Here is a 25,982-nt window from a genome sequence, read left to right on the forward strand (position 1 = left end):
GCGGAGCACTTGACAAATGGGGAAAGGATCGGACAGAGTCAACATGGATTTACAAAGGGTAAATCGTGTTTGACTAATCTGCTGGAATTTTTTGAGGAAGTAACTGGTAAAATAGATGGGGGAGAGCCAGTGGATGTGGTGTACCTTGACTTCCAGAAAGCCTTCGATAAGGTTCCACACAAAAGATTATCATGCAAAATTAAGGCTCATGGGATTGGGGGCAAAGTATTAACGTGGATAGAGAACTGGCTGGCGGATAGAAAACAGAGAGTTGGAATAAACGGCTCGTTTTCGGAGTGGCAGGCAGTGACCAGCGGGGTGCCGCAAGGATCTGTCCTGGGACCCCAGCTGTTCACAATATATATAAATGATCTGGATCAGGGAATTGGATGCAATATTTCCAAATTCGCTGACGACACTAAACTAGGAGGAGGGGTGGGCTCTGATGAGGATGTCAGGAGGCTACAGTGCGATTTGGACAGGTTGGGGGAATGGGCAGATACGTGGCAGATGCACTATAATGTGGATAAATGCGAGGTTATCCACTTTGGGGGTAAAAACAGGAGGGTAGATTATTATCTAAATGGCAATAGATTGGGAGATGGGGAAGTGCAGAGGGACCTGGGTGTTCTTGTGCACCAGTCACTGAAGGAGAGCATGCAGGTGCAACAGGCGATCAAGAAGGCAAATGGTATGTTGGCCTTCATATCAAGGGGGTTCGAGTATAGGAATAGGGATACCTTACTACAGCTGTACAAGGTGCTGGTGAGACCGCATCTGGAGTATTGTGTACAGTTTTGGTCGCCCCATCTGCGGAAGGATGTTCTTGCCATGGAAAGAGTGCAACGGCGATTCACCAGGCCGATACCTGGAATGGCGGGAATGACCTACGAAGAGAGATTAAATAGTTTGGGCTTGTACTCACTGGAGTTTAGAAGATTGAGAGGGGATCTCATCGAAACATATAAAATTATGGCAGGCCTGGACAGGCTGAATTCAGAGAGAATGTTTCCAATGGCCGGGGAGCACAGAACCAGGGGCCACAGTCTAAAAATAGCGGGCAAATCATTTAAAACAGAGATGAGGAAGAATTTCTTCACTCAAAGAGTGGTGAGCCTGTGGAATTCCCTGCCACAGAGGGCTGTGAAGGCTAATTCAATAAATATTTTCAAGAGAGAATTGGATATATTTCTGAAGGCTAAGGGGATTAAGGGTTACGGAGAAAAGGCGGGGACGGGGTACTGAACTGGTAAGATCAGCTATGATCTCAGACGAAGATCAGCCATGATCTCATTGAATGGCGGAGCAGGCTCGAAGGGCCGAATGGCCTACTCCTGTTCCTATCTCTATGTTTCTATGTTTTTCCAAGTGCTCAGCTATTACATCCTTTATAATGGACTCTAGCATTTTACCCACTACCGATGTCAGGCTTACCGGTCTGTAATTCCCTGCTTTCTCTCTACCACCCTTTTTGAATAGTGGGGTAACATTAGCTACCCTCCAATCCATGGGTACAAGGTCAAGGAACCTGAGCCTTTGTCAGTAAACCCTGTGACGTGGGTAGTTGTTAAGTCTGTGTGTTCTAGTTATTGTTAATAAGAATCACTGCACACAGACCACAAGAGTAAATTCAACAGGTCTTTACTAGTCGGAGGTCAGGCTGAACTGCCCAATAAATCATTACACAGCACTTATATACCGGTGTGGTCACCACCGGTATTACAGTATACAGCAGCCAAGATAAAGTAGTGCATCTCTTAAAATAGTTCTCTTAAAGGTGGAACGGTTACATACACCACAATCCTCCCTTTTTAGCTTAACAGTATATATTCCCCATTAAACATAACATAATAACATATATACACAACTTCATGTAAAAACAGTTCACAGATTCAGTCTCTGAGGAGGCCTCCTGATCCGAGACGGATAACGCCTTTCAGGGGTCTCTGGTTCTCGTTGCTGGGGTGACTCATCTAGTTGATCCCCTATGGATAGGACATCATCATCAGGTAAATTCACTTCTGAGGTAGATGCTTCAGGTTCACTAACTTCCTCCACGGTTGTCTCTGTCATAACCATGGGCTCGACCCTTGTTCTCGATCCCACCAGTTGGTCAGCATGACGTCGCATTACATTTTCACCAACATCTACCGTGTACATCAGGGGTCCTTGTCTGGCCCGAATTGTTCCAGATTGCCATTTCTCGTTTTTATAGCCCCTGGCTAACACCGGTTGTCCTATTTCAAAACTCCGAGTGGGCTTGTTATTGATATGCTGGAACTGTTTGTTTTCGACTTCCCTCCGCACATTTGGTTTTAACAAGTCCAACCTGGACCGCAACCTCCTGTTATAGAACATCATGGCAGGACTTTGGTTTGCTGTTGCATGGGTGGCATTTCGATATGCCAGTAGGAAATTGTCCACCTTGTGTTGCAGTGGAATATGATCTTCGCTCATGGTCTTTATTGCCTTTTTGAACGTCTGTACAAACCTCTCGGCCAGCCCATTCGTAGCTGGATGATATGGGGCAGAGGTATAATGTTTCACCCCATTCTTCTTCAGGAATTTCTGGAATTCCTCTGACACGAACTGTGGTCCGTTGTCTGAACATATTTGCTCTGGCAATCCATTTCTTGCAAATATCGTTCTTAGCACCGCGATCGTCTTCTCCGAGGTAGTGGTAGTCATTTTAATCACTTCTGGCCATTTAGAATGTGCGTCCACCGCAATTAAAAACATGGAGTCCATGAATGGACCAGCAAAGTCAATATGTACACGTTGCCATGGGGTTGAAGGCCATTCCCATGGATGCAGCGGTGCAATTGGAGGTGCATTTTGGACTTTTTGGCACCCTGAGCAGCTTTTCGTCAGATCCTCTATCTGTTGGTCGATACCCGGCCACCACACATAAGCCCTAGCAAGGCTTTTCATCTTGACTCCCCCCAGATGACCTTCATGCAGAACTCTCTCTCTTAACTTAGGAGGGATAATCACCCTTGTTCCATACATCAATGTTCCCTGACAGATGGACAGCTGTTCTCGTCTTGCTGAGAATGCCGGTAACAGTGGATCACCATGGGCTGGCCATCCCTTTACTGTCAATTCGTAGACCCGGGACAGTGTCGGGTCATTCCTAGTCTCCCTTTCAATATTTGCATTGGTGACAGGTAAACATTCGATGATGGTCGAGTGAAATAACTCCACCGGGTCAACCGTCGGTGCCTCCTCCTCAGTAGGTAGTGGCAGGCGCGACAGCCCATCAGCATTACCATGCTGCTTTGTACCTTTGAATTCTATCTGATATTGATGTGCCCCTAGGAAAAGGGACCATCTCTGGAGCCTCTGTGCTGTCATCACCGAAACACCCTTCTTAGGGTTAAAAATGGATACCAACGGCTGGTGGTCTGTCAGCAGTGTAAACTTCTGGCCCTGCAGGTAATGATTAAACTTCTTTACTCCCCACACAAGGCTGAGAGCCTCCCTATCTATCTGAGCATAGTTGCGCTCAGCGGAGGTCAATGATCTGGATGCAAATGCGACTGGCCTTTCCAAGCCATTTGGCAACTTGTGTGAGAGTACTGCTCCAATACCATAAGGAGAAGCATCACAAGCTAAACGAATAGGTAGCGTTGGGTTGAAGTGAGCCAACACTTCCTGAGGTGATCAATGCCTTGCTTTTGCGAAAGGCCTTCTTACAGTCCTCGCTCCACTTCCATGGTACTTCTTTCTGCAAAAGAGCATTCAGCGGGTGCAGCACCGTGGATAGATTTGGCAGAAACTTATGGTAATAGTTAATCAACCCTAGGAACGACCTCAACTGGGATACATTTTCCGGAGCGGGAGCCTTCACAACAGCTTCGATCTTGTCAGGTGACTTGTGCAGCCCCTCCTGGTCAATGACATGACCACAGTACAAGATCCGTTTCTGAAAAAACTCACATTTCTGGCGATTAACTCGAAGTCCATATTCCTTCAATCTGGTGAGCACCAGTTTCAAATTTGCAAGGTGTTCCTCATCGTCATCTCCTGTAATCAGGATATCGTCCAAGTAACATTGAGTGCTTGGAATTCCCTGTAATACCTGCTCCATGGCCCTCTGCCAAATTGCTGGAGCCGAAGCCACTCCAAAAACCAGTCTATTATATCGATACAAGTCTCTGTGCGTGTTGATTGTGAGATACTGGCGCGACTCTTCCTCAACTTCCATCTGTAAGTACGCTTGCGCCAGGTCTATCTTGGTGAAGTGTTTCCCGCCAGACAATGAAGCAAAGATATCCTCAATCCGCGGAAGCGGATATTGCACCGTGTGAAGCACCAGATTAACCGTGATCTTGAAGTCTCCACAGATGCGGAACTTCCCCGGTTCCCCTGGCTTGTTACTCGATGAACGCTTCATGACGGGAACAATGGGCGTGGCCCACTCACTCCAGTCCACCTTAGACAGTACTCCTGAACGTTCTAGCCCTTCCAGCTCAGCTTCCACAGCAGGTTGTATCGCATAAGGTACCGGTCTGGCTTTGAAAAATTTTGGGTTTGCATGTTCTGCAATCTTGATTTTTGCCGTAATTCCTCTCAGTGTTCCCAGTCCCTGTTGGAACACCTCTTTAGCCTCATCCAATATTCTGGACAATCGTTCAGGTTTGACATCTTTTTTTCCGGAATCTACCGTTATTGCTTTTAGGGAGTGCCAGTCCATATTTATTTTCCTGATCCACTCCCGTCCCAGAAGTGGTGGACCTCCCTCAGGTAGTACATATATGTCCATTCCTTGGTGTTCTTTGCCCTTGTGTACCACCTTGACTTTTATCTTTCCGATGGGGTATACTCTTTGCCCCGTGTATGTCTTTAATACTATCTCCGTATCCCGTAGGGGAATATGAGTGAATAACCTTTTGTAATCTTGCTTATTCATGACCGTCAACGCCGATCCGGTGTCCAATTCCATCTTCACTTGGACTCCTGCTATCTGAAGTGTGACCCAGATAGTTTGTAGGTCAGCTTCCTTACTCACATTGTGAATTCTCAGTCTACCCAGTTCCTTGCTGTTGGAGTCTGAATCCGAATTCTGTTCATCCGAACTCTTCTCAGCCACCTTATGTACCTTTCTGCACTTTTCCTGCGGTGACTTTTTGTTGCTGGTCTTCTTTCCTGACCGGCATACTTTAGCTATGTGACCAAGCTTGCCACATTTTCTACATTCCTGATTTTTAAACCAGCATTGGTTCTGATCGTGTGTTGTCTTTCCACAACGATAACATTTCGTTGTACCCAAAGCCATTTGATCTACGCTGAGTACCGCTGCCTTCAGCTGCATTTCCGCAGTGCCTCTCGCTGCGGCTTCGTGCGATGCTGCAATAGTGACAGCCTTATCAAGTGTAAGATCATTCTCTTCAAGCAGCCGCTTTTGTGTTCCTTCTTTCGACAATCCACACACGAATTTGTCTCTCAGTGCCTCTGTCAGTCTTTCCCCAAACTGACAGTATTTCGCTAGCTTACGCAGTTCAATTAAATACTCCGTGTTGCTTTCCTCTTTCAGTTGCGTTCTCGCATAAAATTTAAATCGTTCCGCTAACATCAGCGGTGTGGGGTTCAAATGATTTCTCAGGACAGCAACAATATTAGCGAAAGCCTGATCCGCCGGTTTAGCTGGTGATAGAAGATGCTTCAATAGCCCGTATGTCTTCACACCCATTGAGTTTAGTAAGGTTAGTGCTTTATCTTCATCTGATATTTTATTTGCCTTACAATAAATCTCTATGCGTTCTACATACATAGATACATAGATACATAGAAGATAGGAGCAGGAGTAGGCCATTCGGCCCTTCGTGCCTGCTCCGCCATTTAATGAGATCATGGCTGATCCTTTAATTCAGTATCCCGTCCCCGCCTTCTCTCCGTAACCCTTAACCCCTTTTGCCCGTAGAAATATATCTAATTCCCTCTTAAATATATTTAATGAGCTGGCGTACACTGCCCTCTGTGGCAATGAGTTCCACAGGTTCACCACTCTCTGAGTGAAGAAATTCCCCCTCATCTCTGTCCTAAATGGTTTAGCCCTTATCCTTAAATTATGTCCTCTAGTTCTGTTCTCACCCGCCAAGGGAAACATTCCTTCTGCATCCAGTCTGTCTAGACCTGTCAGAATTTTATACACTTCTATGAGGTCCCCTCTCAATCTTCTAAACTCCAGTGTGTACATCCCTAAACTACATAGTCTCTCCTCATAGGTCATTCCCGCCATTCCTGGTATCAGCCTGGTGAATCGCCGCTGCACCCCCTCCATGGCAAGAACATCCTTCCTCAGATGAGGCGACCAAAACTGTACACAGTACTCGAGGTGTGGTCTCACCAGTGCCCTGTACAGCTGCAGCAAGGTATCCCTGTTCCTGTATTCTAACCCTTTTGCTATGAAGGCCAGCATACCGTTTGCCTTCTTGACCGCCTGTTGCACCTGCATGCTCGCCTTCAGTGACTGGTGTACAAGAACACCCAGGTCTCTCTGTACTTCCCCCTCTCCCAATCTATTGCCATTTAAATAATAATTTGCCCTCCCGTTCCTGCACCCAAGGTGGATAACTTCGCACTTGTCCACATTATAGTGCATCTGCCATTTATCCGCCCAATCGCCCAGTCTGTCCAAATCGCTCTGGAGCTTCCTGGTCTCTTCCTCTGAGCCCACCCCACCTCCTAGTTTAGTGTCGTCTGCAAATTTGGAAATGCTGCATCCGACTCCCTGATCCAGGTCATTAATGTAAATTGTGAACAGCTGGGGGCCCAGGACAGATCCCTGTGGTACCCCACTTGTTACTGCCTGCCATTCAGAAAATGAGCCGTTTATTCCAACTCTCTGTTTTCTATCTGACAGCCAGTTCCCTATCCACGCCAAAACTTTCCCCTTTATCCCATGAGCCTCAATTTTCCATGCTAATCTTTTATGTGGGACCTTATCGAAGGCCTTTTGGAAGTCCAGGTACACCACATCTACTGGCTCTCCCCCATCTATTCTACCAGTTACTCCCTCAAAAAATTCCAATAGATTAGTCAAGCACGATTTACCCTTTGTAAATCCATGTTGACTCTGTCCTATCCTGTCCCCATTTGCTAAGTGCTCCGCTATTTCATCCTTAATGATGGACTCCAGCATTTTGCCCACAACTGATGTAAGGCTTACAGGTCTGTAATTACCTGCTTTTTCCCTACCCCCCTTTTTGAATAGTGGGGTAACGTTAGCTACCCTCCAATCCATCGGCACTGTTCCCGAGTCTAATGAATTCTGAAAAATCATCCTTAGTGCATCCGCTATCTCTAGGGCCACCTCCTTCAGTACCCTAGGATGCATGTTATCAGGCCCTGGGGATTTGTCCACCTTCAATCCCTTTAGCTTCCTTAACACCATATCCTTAGAGATATTGATTTGCGTCAGTTCCTCCTTTGCCAATGTCCCTATTTTTCCCGATATCCCAGGGAGGTTTTTTGTGTCTTCCTTCGTAAAGACTGACCCAAAGTATGCATTTAGTTGATCTGCCATTTCCTTATTTCCCATTATATATTCCCCCGTATCTGACTGCAATGGACCAACTTTGGTTTTCACCAGTCTTTTCCTTTTGATATATTTATAAAAGCTTTTGGAGTTAGTTTTTATATTTTCCGCCAGCTTGTTTTCGTAAGCTATTTTGCCCCTCTTGATCATGCCCTTTGCCCTCCTTGGCCCAATCTTCAACATCGGGATCGAAATCGTTGATGTTACCACACTTAGGCATCCTCGCAATCTTCTTGAGAAACAAAAAGAAATTTTTCTTTTATTTTTTTTTCAAAATGGCGGTTTCCCGCGCTTGTCTTCTTCCCCCGCCTACGAAAATGGCGGCTTCCCACGTTTGCCTTTCTCCCCCGTTGGCTGTAATGGCGATTGCCGTATTGCTGCATTCGCCCTCCCCAGCGGTTCTCAAATCGTGCCTCCCAGTCCCTCTTGCAGTCCGGTCCTTTCCCCCGGCTGCGGCTGAGTTCTCCGCGGTTTTTAAAAATTTTATCCCGCGCCTCGCGGCCTCGGTAGCTGCCTGGCCTTTTTCCCCGGTCGCGGTCGAGCTCTCTCTCGACGCTGTTGCGTCTCCCAGCCCGCTTGCAGCCCGGTCTTTTAGACCAGCTGCGTTTGCATTCACCGCGGCTCCCGTGCCTTACGCTGCCCCAGTCTCAGCACCTCTGGCCCCGACTTCTGTCCGGCTCTTTTCCCCGGCCGTGGTCGAGTTCTCCGCCCTGATATCCTCCGTTTTTCCCTCCCCTACTTCAGAGCCAACGTGGCCGACTTGCAGCTCGTCGCTGTTCGGCTTACCCACCACCGTGATAGAAGGGATGATCACTGCCTGTTGCTGATGGAAGGCTTCGTGTCAGGATTCTTACTTGCTCTTCAGACCCGAGCCTTTTCTCAGCAGGATGATGAGGGCGGATGCCTCTTCTCGACGCCCGTTAAACTGCCTTGGATATATCTCTGCCGCAGGGTAAGATCGTCATCGTCGCCACTGTTAAGTCTGTGTGTTCTAGTTATTGTTAATAAGAATCACTGCACACAGACCACAAAAGTAAATTCAACAGGTCTTTACTAGTCGGAGGTCAGGCTGAACTGCCCAATAAATCATTACACAGCACTTATATACCGGTGTGGTCACCACTGGTATTACAGTATACAGCAGCCAAGATAAAGTAGTGCATCTCTTAAAATAGTTCTCTTAAAGGTGGAACGGTTACATACACCACAGTAGTGACTCCTGCGGCCTTGGCCCCTCTCTGATGTGCCTCCTTCTTGTGCGCCTCCTCTGCATGAACCTCTCGCCCATGCGCCTCCCTCCTGTGCGCCTCTCCCCCGTGCGCCTCTCCCCCGTGCGCTTCTCCCCCGTGCGCCTCTCGCCCGTGCGCCTCTCCCCCGTGCACCTCTCACCCGTGCAGTTCTCTCCCGTGCGCCTCTCCCTCCTGCGCCTCTCCCCCGTGCGCCTCTCCCCCGTGCGCCTCTCCCCCGTGCGCTTCTCCCCCGTGTGCCTCTCCCCCGTGCGCTTCTCCCCCGTGCGCCTCTCCCCCGTGCACCTCTCCCCCGTGCACCTCTCCCCCCTGCGCCTCTCCCCCTGCACCTCTCCCCCGTGCGCCTCTCCCCCGTGCGCTTCCTCCCCGTGCGCCTCTCCCCCGTGCGCCTCTCCCCCGTGCGCTTCCTCCCCGTGCGCCTCTCCCCCGTGCGCCTCTTCCCCGTGCGCTTCCTCCCCGTGCGCCTCCTCCCCGTGCGCCTCCTCCCCCTTGCGCCTCCTCCCCGTGCGCCTCTCCCCCGTGTGCCTCTCTCCCGTGCGCTTCCTCCCCGTGCGCCTCCTCCCCGTGCGCCTCCTCCCCGTGCGCCTCGCCCCCGTGCGCCTCTCCCCCGTGCGCTTCCTCCCCGTGCGCCTCCTCCCCGTGCGCCTCCTTCCCGTGCGCCTCTCCCCCGTGCGCTTCCTCCCCGTGCGCCTCCTCCCCGTGCGACTCCTCCCCGTGCGCCTCTCGCCCGTGCGCCTCTCCCCCGTGCGCCTCCTCCCCGTGCGCCTCCTCCCCGTGCGCCTCCTCCCCGTGCGCCTCCTCCCCGTGCGCCTCTCGCCCGCGCGCCTCCTCCCCGTGCGCCTCTCGCCCGCGCGCCTCTCGCCCGTGCGCCTCTCCCCCGTGCGCCCCCTCCCCGTGCACCTCTCCCCCTTCTCCCAATCTATTGCCATTCAGATAATAATCTGCCTTTCTGTTTTTGACACCAAAGTGGATAACCTCGCATTTATCCACATTATATTGCATCTGCCACGCTTCTGCCTAATCACCCAACCTGTCCAAATCATCCTCGCAGCACACACGCCCACCCAGCTTTGTGTCATCTGCAAACTTGGAGATATTACATCTAGTTCCCTTGTCCAGATCATTTATATATATTGTGAATAGCTGGGGTCCAAGGACCGATCCCTGCGGTACCCCACTAGTCACTGCCTGCCACTCGGAAAAAGACCCGTTAATTCCTACTCTCTGCTTTCTGTCCGCCAACCAGTTATCTATCCAAGTAAATACCTTGCCCCCAATCCCATGTGCCTTAACTTTACACGCTAATCTCTTATGCGGGACCTTATCGAAAGCCTTTTGCAAGTCCAAATACACCACATCTACTGGTTCTCCCTTATCTATTTTCCGTTACATCCTCAAAAAATTCCAGTAGATTAGTCAAGCACGATTTACCTTTTGTAAATCCATGTTGACTTTGTCCGATCCTGTCACTGTTTTCCAAGTGCTCAGCTATTACATCCTTTGTAATGGACTCCAGCATTTTACCCACTGCCGATGTCAGGCTTACCGGTCTGTAATTCCTCACTTTCTCTCTACCACCCTTTCTGAATAGTGGGGTAACATTAGCTACCCTCCAATCCATGGGTACAAGGTCAAGGAACCTGAGCCTCTGTCAGTAAACCCTGTGACGTGGGTAGTGACTCCTGTGGCCTTGGCCCCTCTCTGATGTGCCTCCTTCTTGTGCACCTCCTCCCCATGCGCCTCTCCCCCGTGCGCCTCTCTCCCGTGCGCCTCCTCCCCGCGCGCCTCTCGCCTGCGTGCCTCTCCAGTGCGCCTCCTCCCCGTGTGCCTCCTCCCCGTGCGCCTCCTCCCCGCGCGCCTCTCGCCCGCGCGCCTCTCCAGTGCGCCTCCTCCCCGCGCGCCTCTCGCCCGCGCGCCTCACCAGTGCGCCTCCTCCCCATGCACCTCCTCCCCGCGTGCCTCTCGCCTGCGCGCCTCTCGCCCCTCCTCCCCGTGCGCCTCCCGCCCGCGCGCCTCTTGCCCGCGCGCCTCTCCAGTGCGCCTTCTCCCCGCGCGCCTCCCCCCATGCGCCTCCCCCCGTGCGCCTCTCCCCCATGTGCCCCCTCCCCGTGCGCCTCTCCCCCGTGCGCCTCCTCTCCGTGCGCCTCTCGCCCGTGCGCCTCCTCCCCGTGCGCCTCCTCCCCGTGCGCCTCTCCCCACTCCTCCCCGTGCGCCTCCTCCCCGTGTGCCTCTCCCCACTCCTCCCCGTGCACCTCCTCCCCTTGCGCCTCTCCCCCGTGCGTCCCCTCCCCCGTGCGCCTCCTCCCCCGTGCGCCTCTCCCACGTGCGCCTCTCCCCCATGCGCCTCTCCCTCGCGCGCCTCTCCCCCGCGCGCCTCTCCCCCGCGCGCCTCTCCCCCGTGCGCCTCTCCCCCGTGCGCCCCCTCCCCGTGCACCTCCTCGCCCGTGTGCCTCTCCCCGTGCGCCTCTCCCCCGTGCGCCCCCTCCCCGTGCGCCTTCTCGCCCGTGTGCCTCTCCCCCATGCGCCTCTCCCCCGTGCGCCCCCTCCCCGTGCGCCTCCTCGCCCGTGTGCCTCTCCCCCGTGCGCCTCTCCCCCGTGCGCCCCCTCCCCGTGCGCCTCCTCGCCCGTGTGCCTCTCCCCCGTGCGCCTCTCCCCCGTGCGCCCCCTCCCCGTGTGCCTCCTCGCCCGTGTGCCTCTCCCCCGTGCGCTTCTCCCCCGTGCGCTTCCTCACCGTGTGCCTGCTCCCCACGTGTCTCCTCCCCGTGCGCCTCCACCCCGTGCACCTCCACCCCGTGCGCCTCCACCCCGTGCGCCTCCACCCCGTGCGCCTCCACCCCGTGCGCCTCCACCCCGTGATAGAATTCTTCATTAAGATGGAGAGTGAAGTAGTTGACTCAGAGACTAGGGTCCTGAATTTAAATAAAGGAAACTACGATGGTATGAGGCGCGAGTTGGCTAGGATGGATTGGGGAATGTTAATTAAAGGGTTGACGGTGGATAGGCAATGGCAAACATTTAAAGATCGCATGGATGCACTACAGAATTTGTTCATCCCTGTCTGGCATAAAAATAAAACAAAAAATGTGGCTCAACCGTGGCTAACAAGGGAAATTAGGGATAGCATAAGATCCAAGGAGAGGACATATAAATTGGCCAGAAAAAACAGCAAACATGAGGATTGGGAGCAGTTTAGGATTCAGCAAAGGACGGCAAAGGGATTAATTAAGAGGAGGAAAATAGAGTATGAGAGTAAGCTTTCAGGGAACATGAAAACTGACTGTAAAAGCTGCTATAGATATGTGAAGAGAAAAAGATTGGTGAAGTCAAGCGCAGGTCCCTTGCAGTCAGAATCAGGGGAATTTATAATGGGGAACAAAGAAATGGAGGAACAATTAAATACATACTTTTGTTCTGTCTTCACAAAGGAGGACACAAATAACCTCCCAGAGATGTTGGGGAACATAGGGTCTAATGAGTGGGGAAAATGCTAGAGTCCAATATAAAAGATGTAATAGCAGAGCACTTGGAAAACAGTGACAGGATCAGACAAAATCAACATGGATTTACAAAAGGTAAATCATGCTTGACTAATCTACTGGAATTTTTTGAGGATGTAACTGGTAGAATAGATAAGGGAGAACCAGTGGATGTGGTGTATTTGGACTTTCAGGAGGCTTTCGATAAGGTCCCGCATAAGAGATTAGCGTGTAAAGTTAAGGCACATGGGATTGGGGGCAAGGTACTGACTTGGATAGAGAACTGGTTGGCAGACAGGAAGCAAAGAGTTGGAATAAACGGGTCTTTTTCCGAGTGGCAGGCAGTGACTAGTGGGGTACCGCAGGGATCGGTGCTAGGACCCCAGCTATTTACGATATACATTAATGATCTAGATGAGGGAACTAGATGTAATATCTCCAAGTTTGCAGACGACACAAAGCTGGGTGGGCGTGTGTACTGTGAGGAGGATGCAGAGAAACCCCAGTATGATTTGGACAGGTTGGGTGATTGGGCAGATGCATGGCAGATGCAGTATAATGTGGATAATTGCGAGGTTATCCACTTTGGTGGCAAAAACAGGAAGGCAGATTATTATCTGAACAGCAATAGATTGGGAGAAGGGGAAGTGCAATGAGACCTGGGTGTCCTTGTGCACCAGTCGCTGAAGGTAAGCACGCAGGTAGAAGGCAGTTAAGAAGGCAAATGGTATGTTGGCCTTCATAGCGAGAGGATTCGAGTACAGGAGCAAGGATGTCTTGCTGCAGTTGTACAGGGCTTTGGTGAGAGCACACCTTGAGTATTGTGTGCAGTTTTGGTCGCCTTATCTGAGGAAGGATGTTCTTGCCATGGAGGAAGTGCAGCGAAGATTCACCAGTCTGATACCTGGGATGGCAGGAATGACGTATGAAGAGAGATTGGACTGATTAGGCACATATTCACTAGAGTTTAGAAGAATGAGAGGGGATCTCATCGAAACTTATAAAATTCTAACAGGACTAGACAGACTAGATGCAGGAAGGATGTTCCTGATGGCGGGGGTGTCCAGAACCAGGGGTCACAGTTTAAGGATAAGGGATAAGCCATTTAGGACAGAAATGAGGAGGAATTTCTTCACCCAGAGAGTGGTGAACCTGTGGAATTCTCTACCACAGAAGGCAGTTGAGGCCAATTCATTAAATATATTCAAGAAGGAGTTAGATATATTAAGGCTATAGGGATCAAGGGATATGGGGAGAAAGCAGGGACAGGCTACTGAATTTGGATGATCAGCCATGATCTCATTAAATGGCGGAGCAGGCTCGAGGGGCCGAATGGCCTACTCCTGCTCCTATCTTCTATGTTGCTATGTTTTTTGCTGTCCGCCTCTTCGCCTGTCCCTTCAGTTCACACAACAAGAGGGATTAGCAAGTCACAAAGCTCCTACTAATCCTGGAGTCCGGTTAGGGTTAGGAAGAGGGTTAGGGGTAAGGTTCAAGGTTTGGGTGTTAGGGTCAGGGTGTTAGGGTCAGGGTTTGAGTTTGGGTCAGTGTGTTAGGGTCAGGGTTTGAGTTTGGGTCAGGGTGTTAGGGTCAGGGTTTGAGTTTGGGTCAGGGTGTTAGGGTCAGGGTGTTAGGGTCAGGGTTTGAGTTTGGGTCAGGGTTAGTGTGTTAGGGTTAGGGGTTAGGTTCAAGATTTGGGTCATTGTTGGGGGTTAGGGTTAGGGTTAGTGGCCACTCACCGTAAGCTGACACCCACCCGATTCCCACGTCTTTGGCCTTTTGAATAGCCAGATCCATGCAGAAGTTGCCAACCACAGGTCCTAGCAGGTTATTGCCATTCACCAATGCTGTGGCTGCTGTTGACTTCTCAATAGCCGGCTCTCCATCCTTCGCACAGATTCCAGTCTTCAGGTCTCGAATATACATATCTGCAAAACAGAAAGACCGAGAGTGAGAGTCATATCCCTGACCCGAACCTGACCTTAACCCCGACCCCACCTTAACACCGTACCTGACCCCGATTTTGACCCTGACCCCGACTCAAACCGAAACTCCACCCTACCCCCAGTACAATCCCAATCTTAACCCTAACCACAACCCCAAGGTTGACCCAAACCTGACCCTAAACCTAACCCCAGCCTGACCCCACTGCAATCCCCACCCTGACCCTAAAGTAATGCAGACAGACTGAGAGTGAGAGTCATACCCCCGGCCCCAACAGGCGACCAATAAAGGTTCAATAAATGACAGTTTGGAGCGTGGGAAGTGTTGAGAAATGTCTGAGAGTCCGGGCCCGGGAGAGAGACACCCAAACCCCAGCCCCGCCACCGCTCAACGGGACCCCGGCAAAGCGGGGGAGCAGGCCAACCCCTGACCCCAACACTGAACCCCAACCCCGACACTGACTCCCGACCCCAACACTGACCCAGACACTGAATCCCGACCCCGACACTGACTCCCGACCCCGACCCACTAACCCCCGAGACTGACCCAGACACTGAATCCTAACCCCGACACTGACCCACTAACCCACGACCCCAAAACTGACCCACTGACCCCGACCCTGACCCACTGACCCGACACTGACCCAGACACTGAATCCCGACCCCGACACTGACTCCCGACCCACTAACCCGAGACTGACCCCGACACTGAATCCCGACCCTGTCACTGACCCACTAACCCACGACCCCGAGACTGATCCACTGACCCCTGACACTGACCAAGACACTGAATCCCGACCCTGACACTGACCCACTAACCCACGACCCCGAGACTGACCCACTGACCCCGACCCACTGACCCAGACACTAAATCCTGACCCCGACACTGACCCCTGACCCTTCCGCCGCCCGGTGCACTGACCCAGCCGGTTGAGTCCGTGGCTGTAATGTCCGCGGTAATCTCCCTCCACCAGCACTTCCGCCAGGGCCGAGCCGTGGCTGCTCTTCGCTCCCGCAGCCTTCATACAGCGCTCGATAAACTGGTGCAACTCAGTGCGGCTCACCAGATACCTGAGAGACACAACCGGCACAAACTCAACACCCAGATCACAAAATCAATACACAACATCAACACTCAAAACAAACACCCAGTGACAGCATCTCCAGCTCATCACGCACTCCCTGATCCTGCTCAGGAGAACCAGACCAGTAATTGACAAACACGTTCACCATAACAAAAGCAAAATCTACGCATGCTTTATAGATTTCCAGAAGGCTTTCGACTCCATCTGGCATGACGGTTTATTCCTGAAACTTATCGAAAGCGGGGTAGGGGGAAAAACATATGATGTAATTAAATCAATGTATACAAACAACAAATGTGCAGTTAAAATTGGAGACAAATGAACAAAATACTTCCCACAGGGGTGGGGGGTGACGCAGGGCTCGCCAATCTCACCGACACTCTTTAATATTTACATAAATGAATTGGCAAAACTACTTGAACAATCTACAGCACCCGGCCTCACCCTATATGAATCCAAGGTTAAATTCCTCCTCTATGCAGACGACCTGGTTCTGCTGTCACCAACTAAGGAGGGTCTACAGCAGAACCTGGATCTGCTGGAGTCGTACTGCCAGACTTGGGCCCTGACAATAAATCCCCAAAAAACCAAAGTCGTTGTGTTCCAGCAAAGATCCAGACCTCAGGGACCCAAAATAAATTTCACAATAGGAACAACCAAAATTGAACAAACCACTAACTACACATACATAGAGTCATAGAGTCATAGAGTTATACAGCACGGATAGAGGCCCTTCGGCCCATCGTGTCCGCGCCGGCCATCAAGCCCTGTCTAATCTAATCCCATATTCCAGCATTTGGTCCGTAGCCTTGTATGCTGTGGCATTTCAAGTGCTCATCCAAATGCTTCTTAAATGTTGTGAGGGTTCCTGCCTCCACAACACTTTCAGGCAGTGAGTTCCAGACTCCAACCACCCTCTGGGTGAAAAAGTTCTTTCTCAAATCCCCTCTAAACCTCCCGCCCTTTACCTTGAATCTATGCCCCCTAGTTATTGACCCCTCTACTAAGGGAAAAAGCTCCTCAGCATCCATCCTATCTATGCCCCTCATAATTTTGTACACCTCAATCATGTCCCCCCTCAGCCTCCTCTGCTCCAAGGAAAACAAACCCAATCTGCCCAGTCTCTCTTCATAGCTGAAGCGCTCCAGCCCTGGTAACATCCTGGTGAACCTCCTCTGCACCCTCTCCAACGCGATCACATCCTTCCTGTAGTGTGGCGACCAGAACTGCACACAGTATTCCAGCTGTGGCCTAACCAGTGTTTTATACAGCTCCATCATAACCTCCTTGCTCTTATATTCAATGCCTCGGCTAATGAAGGCAAGTATCCCATATGCCTTTTTTACCACCTTATCCACCTGTTCCGCCGCCTTCAGGGATCTGTGTACTTGCACACCCAGATCCCTCTGACCCTCCATCTTGCCTAGGGTCTTACCATTCATTGTGTATTCCCTTGCCTTGTTAGTCCCCCCAAAGTGCATCACCTCGCACTTTTCCGGGTTAAATTCCATTTGCCACTGTTCCGCCCATCTGACCAACCCATCTATATCGTCCTGCAGACTGAGGCTACCCTCCTCGCTATTTACCACCCTACCAATTTTTGTATCATCCGCGAACTTACTGATCATACCTTTTACATTCATATCCAAGTCATTAATGTAGACCACAAACAGCAAGGGACCCAGCACCGATCCCTGTGGTACCCCACTGGCCACAGGCTTCCAGTCACAAAAACAACCTTCGACCATCACCCTCTGCCTTCTGCCACTAAGCCAGTTTTGTATCCAATGTGCCAAGGCACCCTGGATTCCATGGGCTCTTACCTTCTTGACCAGTCTCCTGTGCGGGACTTTATCGAAGGCCTTACTGAAATCCATGTATACCACATCCACTGCGTTACCCTCATCCACACACCTAGTCACCCCCTCAAAAAATTCAATCAAATTAGTCAGACATGATCTTCCCTTGACAAAGCCATGTTGACTATCCCTGATTAATCCTTGCCTCTCCAAGTGGAGACAAATTTTGTCCCTCAGAATTTTTTCCAATAATTTTCCTACCACTGATGTTAGGCTCACTGGCCTGTAGTTCCCCGGTTTTTCCCTACTTCCCTTCTTGAATAATGGTACTACATTAGCGGTTCTCCAGTCCTCTGGCACATCCCCTGTGGCCAGAGAGGTCCTGAATATATGTGTTAGAGCCCCCGCAATCTCTTCCTTTGCCTCACACAGCAGCCTGGGATACATTTCATCCGGGCCTGGGGATTTATCCATTTTTAGGCCAGCTAAAACCGCCAATACCTCCTCCCTCTCAATGTTAATATGTTCGAGCATATCACAGTCCCCCTGCCCTATTTCTATGTCTACATCGTCCTTCTCCATAGTGAAAACAGATGCAAAAAATTCATTTAGAACCCCTCCTACATCTTCCGGCTCCACACACAGATTGCCACTTTTGTCCCTAATGGGCCCTATTTTTTCCCTAGTTATCCTCTTACCCTTAATATACTTATAAAACATCTTAGGATTTTCCTTTATTTTGCTCGCCAGTGTTATTTCATGGCCCCTCCTTGATCTCCTAATTTCTTTTTTAAGTATCCCCCTGCACTTTTTGTACTCCTCTAGGGCTTCCTCCGTCTTTAGCCTTTTGTATCTGCCAAAAGCCCTCCTTTTTTTCCTAATCCATTCTCGTACATCCCCTGACATCCAAGGTTCCCTGTGGTTTTTGGAACCACCCTTGACCTTTACGGGAACATGTTGCCATTGTATGATCTCAATCTCCCTTCTGAAAGCCTCCCATTGCTCCGATGCGGATTTTCCTACAAGTAGCTGATCCCAGTCCATTTTGGCCAGATCCTGCCTTATCCTATTAAAATCGGCCTTCCCCCAATTTAGAACCTTTATTTCCGGCCCATCCATGTCCTTTTCCATGACCACCTTAAATCTTACCATATTATGGTCACTGTCACCAAAGTGCTCACCTACTAGCACTTTTTCCACTTGGCCAGCCACATTCCCTAGAATTAGGTCCAGTACCGCCCCCTCTCTTGTAGGACTTTCTACATGCTGGCTCAAAAAGCTCTCCTGGATGCACTTTAAGAATTCTACACCCTCTGAGCCTTTCACACTCTGACTCTCCCAGTTAATATTGGGGAAGTTGAAATCCCCCATTATTATTACCCTATTATTTGCACATTTCTCTGAGATTTGCCTACATATCTGTTTCTCTATCTCCCCCTGACTGTTTGGAGGCCTATAGTACACTCCCAGCAAAGTGCTTGCCCCCTTTTTGTTTTTAAGCTCCACCCATATGGCCTCATTAGAGGAACCTGCTAATATATCATCCCTCCTTACTGCAGTAATTGACTCCTTAATTAATATTGCGACACCCCCTCCTCTTATACCTCCCCCTCTGTCTCGCCTGAAGATTCTGTACCCCGGAATATTGAGCTGCCATTCTTGCCCCTCCCTCAACCATGTCTCCGTGATAGCAACAATATCATACTCCCATGTGTTTATCAACACCTTCAGTTCATCCACCTTATTTGCAAGACTCCTTGCATTAAAATAGATGCCATCCAGCCTTGCCCTTATATATTTGCCCTGTCTACCAAGCTGACTTGTTTTTTTCTCTATAATTGGCAGCACATCACCCCCTATTTCAGCTCCCCTCTGTATCCCATCCCCCTGCCAAGTTAGTTTGGGCTTAAAACTCAGTTCTACGGGAAACTTCAAACTGGCTGTGAATGAACTGAAAGAGAAAGCAAGAAGGGCTTTCTATGCCATTAAAAAATCAATCCAAATAGAAATCCCAATTAGCATTTGGCTAAAAATTTTCAAATCAGCAATTGAACCAATTGCACTCTATGGCAGTGAGGTATGGGGACCGCTAACACAACAAGAATTTGCAAAATGGGACAAACACCCAATTGAGATCCTACATGCAGAATTCTGTAAAAGTATCCTCCGGACTCAAAGGAAAACAGTAAACAACGCATGCAGGGCGGAACTAGGCCAATATCCATTAATAATCACTATCCAAAAAAGAGCCACCAAATTTTGGAATCACCTACAAATGAGCAACCCCCAATGCTATCACTACGACGCCCTGAAATGCCAAGAGCTGACCATAAAGAAGAATACCCTCAGTCAACTAGTCCTGGGATTCAGTGAAGTAACTACTAACACTACTAACAATAACCAGCCACAGGACAGTGACAGCGTAACACAAAGAATTCGACCCAAGACAATCGTCGCTAAGCAAAAGGAAAAATATCTGACATCACATTGGGCAGAAACAACAAAAACCCAAAGCAAACTCAATTGCTACTTGGCCCTAAACAGACAATACAACATAGCTGATTACCTGACCATGGTAAAGGACAGCAAACTGAGAAAAATCCTGACAATGTACAGACTTAGTGAACATAGCCTGGCGATCGAAATAGGTAGACACAGGCAGACCCAGCTACCAAGGGAGGACAGGATATGCTCTCACTGCAGTCAGGGAATGGTGGAGACAGAGATGCACTTCCTCACAGCTTGTAGAAAATATCAGGGCATAAGGGAGAATTTCTACCCAAAATTTACAAAAATATGCCCGGAATTCAGAAAATTGAATGACGAAAAAAACTCCCATACCTACTAGGGGAAGAGAGAAGTTGCATAACACTAGCGGCACGCTATGTTACAGCTTGCCATAAACAGAGGGATAACCACTAAAGATAAGATAAGAGTATATATAAATTATATGAAAGTATATATTTATACACTCAGGGATAGATCTGTTTATACACTGTATGGATAGATCAGTATTTTTGTGAACAAACATGAATGTTTTCCAATGCTTTGGCAACATAAGATGTAACTTGTCATGCCAATAAAGCGATTTGAATTGAATTGAATTGAAGTGGAGACAGAGACTGAGGGACTGGAGACAGAGACTGAGGGACCGCAGACAGAGACTGAGGGACTGGAGACAGAGACTGAGGGACCGGAGACAGAGACTGAGGGACCGGAGACAGAGACTGAGGGACCGCAGACAGAGACTGAGGGACCGCAGACAGAGACGGAGGGACCGCAGACAGAGACTGAGGGACCGCAGACAGAGACTGAGGGACCGCAGACAGAGACTGAGGGACCGCAGACAGAGACTGAGGGACCGCAGACAGAGACTGAGGGACCGCAGACAGAGACTGAGGGACCGGAGACAGAGACTGAGGGACTGGAGACAGAGACTGAGGGAACGCAGACAGAGACTGAGGGACAGGAGACAGAGACTGAGGGACCGCAGACAGAGACTGAGGGACCGCAGACAGAGACTGAGGGACCGGAGACAGAGACTGAGGGACCGGAGACAGAGACTGAGGGACCGGAGACAGAGACTGAGGGACCGCAGACAGAGACTGAGGGACCGCAGACAGAGACTGAGGGACTGCAGACAGAGACTGAGGGACCGCAGACAGAGACTGAGGGACCGCAGACAGAGACTGAGGGACCGCAGACAGAGACTGAGGGACCGCAGACAGAGACTGAGGGACCGCAGACAGAGACTGAGGGAACGGAGACAGAGACTGAGGGACCGGAGACAGAGACTGAGGGACCGGAGACAGAGACTGAGGGACTGGAGACAGAGACTGAGGGACCGCAGACAGAGACTGAGGGACCGGAGACAGAGACTGAGGGACTGGAGACAGAGACTGAGGGACTGGAGACAGAGACTGAGGGACCGCAGACAGACTGAGGGACTGGAGACAGAGAATGAGGGACCGCAGACAGAGACTGAGGGACCGCAGACAGAGACTGAGGGACAGAGACAGAGACTGATGGACCGCAGACAGAGACTGAGGGACCGCAGACAGAGACTGAGGGACAGAGACAGAGACTGAGGGACCGTAGACAGAGACTGAGGGACCGCAGACAGAGACTGAGGGACCGCAGACAGAGACTGAGGGACCGCAGACAGAGACTGAGGGACCGCAGACAGAGACTGAGGGACCGCAGACAGAGACTGAGGGACCGCAGACAGAGACTGAGGGACCGCAGACAGAGACTGAGGGACCGCAGACAGCGACTGAGGGACCGCAGACAGAGACTGAGGGACCGCAGACAGAGACTGAGGGACCGCAGACAGAGACTGAGGGACCGCAGACAGAGACTGAGGGACCGGAGACAGAGACTGAGGGACCGGAGACAGAGACTGAGGGACTGCAGACAGAGACTGAGGGACTGCAGACAGAGACTGAGGGACCGCAGACAGAGACTGAGCGACCGCAGACAGAGACTGAGGGACCGCAGACAGAGACTGAGGGACCGCAGACAGAGACTGAGGGACCGCAGACAGCGACTGAGGGACTGCAGACAGAGACTGAGGGACCACAGACAGAGACTGAGGGACTGGAGACAGAGACTGAGGGACCGCAGACAGAGACTGAGGGACCGCAGACAGAGACTGAGGGACCGCAGACAGAGACTGAGGGACCGCAGACAGAGACTGAGGGACCGCAGACAGAGACTGAGGGACGGCAGACAGAGACTGAGGGACCGCAGACAGAGACTGAGGGACTGGAGACAGAGACTGAGGGACCGGAGACAGAGACTGAGGGACTGGAGACAGAGACTGAGGGAACGCAGACAGAGACTGAGGGACAGGAGACAGAGACTGAGGGACCGCAGACAGAGACTGAGGGACCGCAGACAGAGACTGAGGGACCGGAGACAGAGACTGAGGGACCGGAGACAGAGACTGAGGGACCGGAGACAGAGACTGAGGGACCGCAGACAGAGACTGAGGGACCGCAGACAGAGACTGAGGGACTGCAGACAGAGACTGAGGGATCGCAGACAGAGACTGAGGGACCGCAGACAGAGACTGAGGGACCGCAGACAGAGACTGAGGGACCGCAGACAGAGACTGAGGGACCGCAGACAGAGACTGAGGGAACGGAGACAGAGACTGAGGGACCGGAGACAGAGACTGAGGGACCGGAGACAGAGACTGAGGGACTGGAGACAGAGACTGAGGGACCGCAGACAGAGACTGAGGGACCGGAGACAGAGACTGAGGGACTGGAGACAGAGACTGAGGGACTGGAGACAGAGACTGAGGGACCGCAGACAGACTGAGGGACTGGAGACAGAGAATGAGGGACCGCAGACAGAGACTGAGGGACCGCAGACAGAGACTGAGGGACAGAGACAGAGACTGATGGACCGCAGACAGAGACTGAGGGACCGCAGACAGAGACTGAGGGACAGAGACAGAGACTGAGGGACCGTAGACAGAGACTGAGGGACCGCAGACAGAGACTGAGGGACCGCAGACAGAGACTGAGGGACCGCAGACAGAGACTGAGGGACCGCAGACAGAGACTGAGGGACCGCAGACAGAGACTGATGGACCGCAGACAGAGACTGAGGGACCGCAGACAGAGACTGAGGGACCGCAGACAGCGACTGAGGGACCGCAGACAGAGACTGAGGGACCGCAGACAGAGACTGAGGGACCGCAGACAGAGACTGAGGGACCGCAGACAGAGACTGAGGGACCGGAGACAGAGACTGAGGGACCGGAGACAGAGACTGAGGGACTGCAGACAGAGACTGAGGGACTGCAGACAGAGACTGAGGGACCGCAGACAGAGACTGAGCGACCGCAGACAGAGACTGAGGGACCGCAGACAGAGACTGAGGGACCGCAGACAGAGACTGAGGGACCGCAGACAGAGACTGAGGGACTGCAGTCAGAGACTGAGGGACCGCAGACAGAGACTGAGGGACCGCAGACAGAGACTGAGGGAACGGAGACAGAGACTGAGGGACCGGAGACAGAGACTGAGGGACCGGAGACAGAGACTGAGGGACTGGAGACAGAGACTGAGGGACCGCAGACAGAGACTGAGGGACCGGAGACAGAGACTGAGGGACTGGAGACAGAGACTGAGGGACTGGAGACAGAGACTGAGGGACCGCAGACAGACTGAGGGACTGGAGACAGAGAATGAGGGACCGCAGACAGAGACTGAGGGACCGCAGACAGAGACTGAGGGACAGAGACAGAGACTGATGGACCGCAGACAGAGACTGAGGGACCGCAGACAGAGACTGAGGGACAGAGACAGAGACTGAGGGACCGTAGACAGAGACTGAGGGACCGCAGACAGAGACTGAGGGACCGCAGACAGAGACTGAGGGACCGCAGACAGAGACTGAGGGACCGCAGACAGAGACTGAGGGACCGCAGACAGAGACTGATGGACCGCAGACAGAGACTGAGGGACCGCAGACAGAGACTGAGGGACCGCAGACAGCGACTGAGGGACCGCAGACAGAGACTGAGGGACCGCAGACAGAGACTGAGGGACCGCAGACAGAGACTGAGGGACCGCAGACAGAGACTGAGGGACCGGAGACAGAGACTGAGGGACCGGAGACAGAGACTGAGGGACTGCAGACAGAGACTGAGGGACTGCAGACAGAGACTGAGGGACCGCAGACAGAGACTGAGCGACCGCAGACAGAGACTGAGGGACCGCAGACAGAGACTGAGGGACCGCAGACAGAGACTGAGGGACCGCAGACAGAGACTGAGGGACTGCAGTCAGAGACTGAGGGACCGCAGACAGAGACTGAGGGACAGGAGACAGAGACTGAGGGACCGCAGACAGAGACTGAGGGACCGCAGACAGAGACTGAGGGACCGGAGACAGAGACTGAGGGACCGCAGACAGAGACTGAGGGACAGGAGACAGAGACTGAGGGACAGGAGACAGAGACGGAGGGACCGCAGACAGAGACGGAGGGACCGCAGACAGAGACTGAGGGACCGCAGACAGAGACTGAGGGACCGCAGACAGAGACTGAGGGACCGCAGACAGAGACTGAGAGACAGGAGACAGAGACTGAGGGACCGCAGACAGAGACTGAGGGACCGCAGACAGAGACTGAGGGACCGCAGACAGAGACTGAGGGAGGGCAGAGAGAGACTGAGGGACTGGAGACAGAGACTGAGGGACAGAGACAGAGACTGAGGGACGTCAGACAGAGACTGAGGGACTGGAGACAGAGACTGAGGGACCGGAGACAGAGACTGAGGGACCGGAGACAGAGACTGAGGGACCGGAGACAGAGACTGAGGGACTGGAGACAGAGACTGAGGGACTGGAGACAGAGACTGAGGGACCGCAGACAGAGACTGAGGGACTGGAGACAGAGACTGAGGGACTGGAGACAGAGACTGAGGGACTGGAGACAGAGACTGAGGGACTGGAGACAGAGACTGAGGGACTGGAGACAGAGACTGAGGGACTGGAGACAGAGACTGAGGGATTGGAGACAGAGACTGAGGGACAGGAGACAGAGACTGAGGGACCGCAGACAGAGACTGAGGGACCGCAGACAGAGACTGAGGGACCGGAGACAGAGACGGAGGGACCGCAGACAGAGACTGAGGGACCGCAGACAGAGACTGAGGGACCGCAGACAGAGACTGAGAGACCGCAGACAGAGACTGAGGGACCGCAGACAGAGACTGAGGGACCGCAGACAGAGACTGAGGGACCGCAGACAGAGACTGAGGGACCGCAGACAGAGACTGAGGGACCGGAGACAGAGACTGAGGGACAGAAGACAGAGACTGAGGGACCGGAGACAGAGACTGAGGGACCGGAGACAGAGACTGAGGGACTGCAGACAGAGACTGAGGGACTGGAGACAGAGACTGAGGGACTGCAGACAGAGACTGAGGGACCGGAGACAGAGACTGAGGGACCGCAGACAGAGACTGAGGGACCGCAGACAGAGACTGAGGGACCGCAGACAGAGACTGAGGGACCGCAGACAGAGACTGAGGGACAGGAGGCAGAGACTGCGGGACAGAGACAGAGACTGAGGGACCGTAGACAGAGACTGAGGGACCGCAGACAGAGACTGAGGGACCGGAGACAGAGACTGAGGGACCGCAGACAGAGACTGAGGGACCGCAGACAGAGACTGAGGGACCGCAGACAGAGACTGAGGGACCGCAGACAGAGACTGAGGGACTGGAGACAGAAACTGAGGGACAGAGACAGAGACTGAGGGACCGCAGACAGAGACTGAGGGACCGGAGACAGAGACTGAGGGACTGGAGACAGAGACTGAGGGACCGGAGACAGAGACTGAGGGACCGGAGACAGAGACTGAGGGACCGGAGACAGAGACTGAGGGACCGGAGACAGAGACTGAGGGACCGGAGACAGAGACTGAGGGACTGGAGACAGAGACTGAGGGACTGGAGACAGAGACTGAGGGACTGCAGACAGAGACTGAGGGACTGGAGACAGAGACTGAGGGACTGGAGACAGAGACTGAGGGACTGGAGAAAGAGACTGAGGGACTGGAGACAGAGACTGAGGGACTGGAGACAGAGACTGAGGGACTGGAGACAGAGACTGAGGGACTGGAGACAGAGACTGAGGGACTGGAGACAGAGACTGAGGGATCGCAGACAGAGACTGAGGGACTGGAGACAGAGACTGAGGGACCGCAGACAGAGACTGAGGGACCGCAGACAGAGACTGAGGGACAGGAGACAGAGACTGAGGGACCGCAGACAGAGACTGAGGGACCGCAGACAGAGACTGAGGGACCGCAGACAGAGACTGAGGGACCGCAGACAGAGACTGAGGGACTGGAGACAGAGACTGAGGGACT

General features: G+C 52.2%; 1 protein-coding gene across 1 annotated transcript in view; it reads right to left on the reverse strand.

The window, feature by feature from the left end:
- The window catches only part of LOC147107226 (uncharacterized), a 364,341-nt gene that overhangs the window by 194,094 nt on the left and 144,265 nt on the right, over positions 1–25,982 (reverse strand). The window contains exons 2-3 of the mRNA XM_086008443.1: positions 15,129–15,277; positions 14,003–14,191 (exon numbers count right to left, since the gene is read on the reverse strand). Of these exons, the coding sequence (XP_085864569.1) occupies positions 14,003–14,191; positions 15,129–15,277 (338 nt within the window). The remainder of the gene's footprint in view (positions 1–14,002; positions 14,192–15,128; positions 15,278–25,982) is intronic.

This window comes from Somniosus microcephalus, chromosome 15 (genome assembly GCF_052327205.1).
Source record: "Somniosus microcephalus isolate GS21.2 chromosome 15, FLI_Smic_1.0, whole genome shotgun sequence".
Taxonomy (NCBI): domain Eukaryota; kingdom Metazoa; phylum Chordata; class Chondrichthyes; order Squaliformes; family Somniosidae; genus Somniosus; species Somniosus microcephalus.